Source organism: Nematolebias whitei, chromosome 14 (assembly GCF_014905685.2).
Source record: "Nematolebias whitei isolate Nwh7 chromosome 14, NemWhi1, whole genome shotgun sequence".
Taxonomy (NCBI): Eukaryota; Metazoa; Chordata; class Actinopteri; order Cyprinodontiformes; family Rivulidae; genus Nematolebias; species Nematolebias whitei.
Window position 1 is genome coordinate 42,543,703 of NC_056511.1, and position 7,430 is coordinate 42,551,132.

General features: G+C 41.7%; 1 protein-coding gene across 1 annotated transcript in view; it reads left to right on the top strand.

Moving 5' to 3' along the window:
- The window catches only part of gusb (glucuronidase, beta), a 32,399-nt gene that overhangs the window by 16,265 nt on the left and 8,704 nt on the right, over positions 1–7,430 (top strand). The window contains exon 10 of the mRNA XM_037687601.1: positions 6,557–6,733. Within this exon, the coding sequence (XP_037543529.1) occupies positions 6,557–6,733 (177 nt within the window). The remainder of the gene's footprint in view (positions 1–6,556; positions 6,734–7,430) is intronic.

Consider the following 7,430-nt stretch of genomic DNA (forward strand, 5'->3'; position numbering starts at 1 on the left):
GTGATTGCTAGTATCACTCAGCCCTCTGTGAACAGTAAACAGCCATCAGTGTGCTAATGACCCATTGTTAGGCTGATGGTCCTTCTTGAGCATGTGATCAGCTGGTTTTGGTTGTCAGCAGCAAACTGGTTGATCCACTCTGAGACTGTGCTATTTATAAGACTGAGCTGAATACAGCACCTCAGACTGAGGAAGTCTTTCGGATGAAAGACGCAACGTTTCTACATTTTTTTTTGTTTTGTTTTGCTTTGTTTTTTGAATGTCCAAAGGACCAGACTTAACTTTTTTAGATTTTTCTACCTGGATTATTGAGCATACATCAGGAAACATCAGGTAAATTTATAGTTTTGAAGTAAATGTGCTTATTACACAAAATTAAAGATTTTTCTGGTGTTCTACTCTCGTACAGTAACATTAGGAGCCTGAAAAGTGGATTTTAGCTAGTTAACCTTGTTTGTACAGATTATGCAGATGACTGTGCTATTTGTTAGCATGGATTTTTTATTGCAAATGTCAACATCTGTTACAAAACAGTTTTACCTTGAGAGAGAGAGAGAGAGATAGAGATAGAGAGAAAGAGGTAGAGAAAGAGAGAGATCTCTGATAGCCAAACCAGCAATAGCTAAGATGCTAACGGAGATGCTGCAGCTGGGCAAATCATCGCTGATCGACCGCGTGCACCAGACAGCAGGAGGGGATCAGACGATAAACCAAGAGTTATTGTGGCCAGGCTGTGTTATTATTGTGTGGAGATGTTCAGAATCAGATCAGAATCAGAATAAGCTTTATTATCATTGTACCGAGATGCAGCGAGAATATGTCCGTGCAGTCGTCTGAAAGATGGGCAGAGTGCACATAGCTGCTGCTATGATAACGCGGCCTCTTATTGCAGTGCATTCACAGTTGTGGCCCGCTTCACTTCAAGGCATCAATGATCTTCATCACAGCTGACTACACTCCAGACGTGGCAAAGGCATGAGCAGCATTCACGGTAGAGCTGTCATTTCTAACCAGGAGCCCGGCCCTGCCCGACCCGGATTCGTACCGGGCCGGGCCATAATAATGTGCTTAAAATTTGGGCCAGTATCAGGCTTTTTATTGCGTCAGGAACGCGTGCAGTCTACAATCCAATATATGCAAACATGGCTTGCCATACTGCACCTGCCGCACATGGCCATTTGACCGCGTGCTGACCAGCCGGTTGAACGAGGTAAAAAGTTCAGTTAAGCTTCAGATGGACTACTGCCAGTGACCCATCAGCCTAAGTGGATGTTCATTCAGCCGCTGCACTCAGCAGACGCGCACAGCAGAGACCCAAACAGGTGAGATCACAAAATATCTGACATGTCAGAGCAGGATTCAGTGCAGGCAGAAGCAGTGGAAGCATTTAATGCGCTGTGACGGCTCTTCTGCGCCCTCAGCCACGCGCATCCGCCAACCGTTAATAATAGTTGGTGGTATAAGCAGTCAAAGCTTAATTAAAAATGTTGGGAGGTTTTCTGGGTTTGGACCTGTAATTACTGTTAATTCGTCAGATTGGGTTCCGAAATGATGGCTACGGGCTGGGGCCGGGTTGGTTCAGATTATTTGGACCAGAGTGCAACTCTAATTCACGGAGGTGAAGCGACTCTTTCGGAACCAACCAGTAGTTCAGTATGGTATTCTTTTTTCCTGCACGGCTTCATATCATGCATGGAGGGATGGACAAAGTGTTTTTTGACTCGGATGAAACTATGGAATACGTCAGGAGGAATATTGTTTCAGCAACGGGCAGCGAGGATCGAAAGAAACCATAGGACCGGCCTCCCTCAACCATTATTCTTAAGCTTAGGCTTGACAATATTTGACTGTTTGGACCTTTAATGGTGGTATGTACAACATTTATATTGGAGATTATATTTGTATTGGAGGACGATTGTACAGCATTGGCGCTCTGAATTGATTACCATAAATCCTGGTCTATAGTGTGCACCCTAAAATATGAGCATTGTTTTAGATACACGTTTGATATTTACGGTAATATTTGTAGCCTTTTTCATTGTTGTTTCTTTTCATGTTTGTTTGTTTGTTTGTTTGTTTGTTTGTTTTATATCATATGTGGGCAGATGGGAGCCAAGATGGTCAGATTGTGTTCTCCAGGATAAGCACAAATGTGTGGATTTTGAGTTGACAGTAGTTTTTGTTCTCTCCGTGTTTGAGTAGGAGAGAGCGGAGGCTATTTTCAGCTCAAATTTTTTGGTTTTTGTTGTTTTTTTTGTCTTCTATCAGGTACTGGCTAGTAATATTTTGTGTGTAAATAATATCTCACTGTTCAACTATGACCAGTGTTAAGGATGTTAGCCGTTCTAGTGGCTGTCCAGTTAATTGTGTAAACTGGAATGTGAAGTCCCTTAACGATCCATTAAAATTTAAAAAAAATTGAAGCAGCTGAACACTGATATTGCCGTTTTACAGGAGACCCACGTGCGTCTGCAGACAGTGGAAAGTTTGTTTAAAAAAATGGTCTGGTCAGGTGTTTTAATCTAATTTTCAATCCAAATCAAGAGGGGTAGCTATTATAGTTGGAAAGCAGGTACAATTTACAGCCTCAAATGTACAAACTGACACTGCCAGGTGGTATGTTATAGTGGTGGGGAAATTATAGACACTGCCAGTGATCTTGGTTTTGGTATATGCTCCCAACTGGGACTCTACATTTTTTAACGATCTCTTTTCAAACATACCGAATATATCAACACATAACCTTGTCATTGGTGGCAACACAAATCACAAATTGTGTGCTTTCATCTCTTGACCATAATTCAATGGGAAAAACTACCCTGACTAAGTCCACTCAGTCAATCAACTCATTCCTTGAACTGTATGGCGTGGCTTATGTGTGGCACTTCTGTAATCCTACTTTAAGATCATACTCATTTTTCCCCCCAGTTCATAAGATGTACTCCCAAATTGACTACTTGTTCCTTGATAAACAAATTCTGCCTTTAGTGAAAACATGACTATGGGGCGATGGTCATCTCGGAACATGGTCCACTTATTATGAAACTGCTTATCCCAGTCACAAAATCTGTATATGTTCCTTGGAGATTCAACTCCTTACTCTTATCAAAGGAAGGCTTTATCAAATTTCTTACATCTGAAATTGAATTCTTTCTTGAAGTTAACCGGACACCAGGGATGCCACTCTGTACTGTCTGGGAGGCATTAATGGTCTGCCTGAGGAGTCAAATTATTTTTTATTGTGCAGACAAAAAGAAGAAGGGTTTGGTATGGTTAAGACAGTTAATGGATGAGATATTACAATTACACAGAAAATATAGCCACTCCCCCTCACAAGATTTAATGAAAAACCGTTTGTTCCTCCAAACTGAATTTAAAACTTGGTCCACTCAACAGGCAGAATATTTAATTTCTAAATCTAGACAGGGTTGCTATGAACACGGTGAAAGGGCTCACCCATTTGCTCGCGCATCAGCTATGGTGACAGTCAGCCAACCAAACTGTTCCAATAAAAAATAACGACCAAGGAGCTGCATGTTTACGTTTTAGTAAATTCTACCAATCATTGTATATGACTGAGTCATCAGCTAGCCTATCGGATTTAGAGAACTTTTTAAAGATGTTAAACTTCCCTCAGTGAATCTTGATCTTGCTAAAGATTTTGAGGAGTAGCTGAGATAAACTTAGCAATCAGTGATATGCAAAATGTGAAATCCCCAGGACCTGGCTTCCCATCTGAGGTTTTAAAGACATTTTCAAATCTACTTTTACCATTACATGTCTTTTCACATGTTTGTGTTTGAAGAGTCAGTTGCTGCACAGCTATTGCCACTGTCCATGCATCAAGCTATACGCTCACTGTTACCTAAGAAGAATAAAGATCCTCTAAATTGCAGCTCATACCAACTTAGCTCACTTTTAAATACTGACATCAAAATCCTTGCAAAGATCCTGGGAAAACGACTTGAGCAGGTGGTCCCTACAATTGTCCCACCTGACCAGATGAGGTTTGTTAAAAACCGTCAGGTTTTCTTCAATGTTAGGCAGCTGCTTGGTGTGTTGTACACTCCTAGTCTGCCCAATCACACCTGTGATGAAGTAATTCTCTCACTGGACACTGAGAAGGCATTTGTCTGAGTGGAGTTATCTGTTCGAAACTTTAAAGCTATTTAAATTTGGTCCCAAATTCATATCAGGGGTAAGGTTGATATATACCTCCCCAATGGCAGCAGTCCCCACTAACTGTAACATATCCAGTTACTTCGAATTGCAACGAGGTATGAGACAGGGGTGCCCACTCTCACTGCTTCTTTTTGCTTTAGACCTGATGACATACCAGTGGAGGTTTGGAAATGTTTTGGAGAGATGGAAGTGAGGTTTTTGACTCTAATATTCAATGGCATATTTGAGGATGAGAAAATGCCCGAGGAATTGAGGAGAAGTGTGCTGGTGCCCGTTTTTAAGAACAAGGGTGATGTACAGAGTTGTAGCAACTACAGGAGAAATAAGTTGATGAGTCACACAATGAAGATCTGGGAGACAGTTGTAAAAGCTAGACTTAGATGAGAGGTAACTATTTGTGAGCAGCAGTATGGTTTCATACCAAGAAAGAGCACCACAGATGCCATCTTTGCTCTGAAGATGCTGATGGAGAAGTAGAGAGAGAGTCAGAAAGAACTCCATTGTATCTTTATGGATTTAGAAAAAACATATGACAGGGTGCCGAGGGAGGAGGTGTGGTATTGCATGAGGAAATCTGGAGTGGCAGAGAAGTATGTTAGACTGGTACAAGACATGTATGAGAACAGCAGGACAGTGGTGCGATGTGCTGTAAACGTGACAGATAGCTTCAAGGTGGAGGTGGGATTGCATCAAGGATCGGCTCTGAGCCCCTTCTTGTTTGCTCTAGTGATGGACCGATTAACAGATGAGGTCAGGCATGAATTCCCATGGACTATGATGTTTGCAGATGACATTGTGATCTGTGGTGAGAACAGGAAACGGGTGGAAGGGAACTTGAAAGAAGCGGAATGAAAGTCAGCCGTAGTAAGGCAGAGTACATGTGTGTGAATGAGAGGGAGGCCAGTGTAACAGTAAAGCTACACGGAGCAGAGGTCACAAAGGTGCAGGACTTCAAGTACTTGGGGTCCACTGTCCAGGAAAATGGGGAGTGTGGTAAAGAGGAGAAAAGGGAGTCCAGGCATGATGGAATGGATGGAGAAAAGTTCCAGGAGTGATTTGTGACAAAAGGGTGTCAGCAAAGGTCAAAGGAAAAGTTTGCAAGACAGTTGTGAGACCAGCTATGTTGTATGGTCTGGAGACAGTGGTGCTGACAAAAAGACAGAAGAAAGAACTGGAAGTGATGGAAATGAAGATGTTGAGGTTTTCCTTAGGAGTGACAAGGATGGATAAGATTAGGAATTAGATCATCAGAGGTACAGCACAGGTTGAACAACTTGGAGATAAAGTTAGAGAGGCCACACTGAGATGGTTTGGACATGTCCAGAGGAGAGACAGTGGATATATTGGTAGAAGGATGATAGAAATGCAGCTGCCAGGAAAAATACAAAGAGGAATGCCAAAGAGGAAATATATGGCTGCAGTTAGAGAGAACATGGAGGTAGTTGGAGGGAGGACAGAGGATGCAGAGGACAGATTGAGATGGAGGATGACTCGCAGTGGCGACCCCAAAGAGGGAAAAGCCGAAAGAAGAAGACTCTGTCTGAGACATACTGTAATTCAATTCAAGGTGGTGCACCAGCTGCACTGGTCTAAAGACAAGTTGTCCAAGATCAAAGCTGACCTGGACCCTGCATGTAATCGTTGTAAACAAACTCCAGCTATACTCTTGTATACATTCTGGGCCTGTCCCAAATTGCTGACCTTTTGGAAATCTATTTTTGACACCTTATCTTGGATATGTGGCAAAACTGTGCACCCATCATCATTCATCTTACTGTTTGGATACATCCATCAGCAAGTACGAGAAGGATGTGATTGCTTTTGGCTCTCTTCTGGCCAGGAGGCTCATTTTGTGCAATTGGAAGGACCCACACCCCCTAGCGTATGTACATTGAATAAAAGAAGTCATGTACCATATCCATCAACGCCTGTTTAGACTATTTATGTATGTGTGACTGGTTCAGTGTGGGAAGGGTGGGATGGGGATTTGGTTCTGTGTTCTTTTATTTTTTATGTGTGTTTGTGTTAAAAAAAAATAGTAGTAAAAATACTTTTTAAAAAAATCTTCTCCTGTCATCGAGTCATTCTTTTTATTTAAGTAAGTTTGGAGAAAATATTTTCTCCAACATGCAATCAGGTTATTTTAGATCTGACATGCATCACTAAATGACTAATAGTTCTCAAGGAAAACAACAAATGTGGAAAACTATATTAAACTGTAATCACCAGAAATGTTCAATTTGTGTATACAGAATAAGGTTGAAAAAGAAGCCTTTGCAACATGCCAAAAGGAAAAGCAGCATGACCCGATCAACAACAAGGAAGCCATGTTTGTGTATTGAGAAAATCTCACTTTTTTAATTTTTGTCTCTAGGCTCCCTATGTGGACGTGATCTGTTTGAACACCTACTTCGCCTGGTACTTTGATTCAGGCCAGCTGGAGGTCATCCCTTTCCAAGTCAAAACTCAACATGAGAGCTGGTATAAAAAGTACAAGAAGCCCATCATCCAGACAGAATATGGAGCAGATGCAGTGGCGGGGCTTCATTTTGTGAGTATTCTTGCACATATACACTATATAAAAACTATTTTGACACACCTGGTATTTGGCAGCGCAACGGTTCAGTGGTTGGCACTGTTGCCTCATGGCAAGAAGGTCCTGGGTTCAATCCCCGGTTGGACCTGTGGTCTTTCTGTGTGGAGTTTGTGTGTTCTTCTCGTGCTTGCGTAGGTTTTCTCTGGGTACTCCGGTTTCCTCCCACAGGACAAAAACATGCATGTTAGGCTGTCTTCAGGCCCAGGCCTCCCCTGCAAAAAGAGATCTGTGATCTCAATGGGATTTGCCTGGTTAAATAAATAAAAGTAATTTGATGAATTCAGGTGTTTCAGTAAGACTCATTGTTGCAGGTGTATTGCCATGCAGTCATCATTTGAAAACATTTATGATATATAAAATGGGTTGTTCTGAGGGGCTCAGTGGCCTTCAGTGTAGTACTTTGATAGGATTAAACCATTGTTGTAAGATGGTTTGTAAAAATTAATTCCTTTTTTGGATATTACATGGTCAACAGTAAGTTATATTACTGAAAGGACAGCCTTCTCAATTACTTTTATATTAGGAGGCTGGGGTAATTTGCCAACATAACACATACCGTATTTTCCACCGTACATGTCGCACCATCCTATAAGTTGCATCAGTCCAAATATGTCTGAAAAAGTGGAAAAATCCATAAATATGTTGCTTCGCC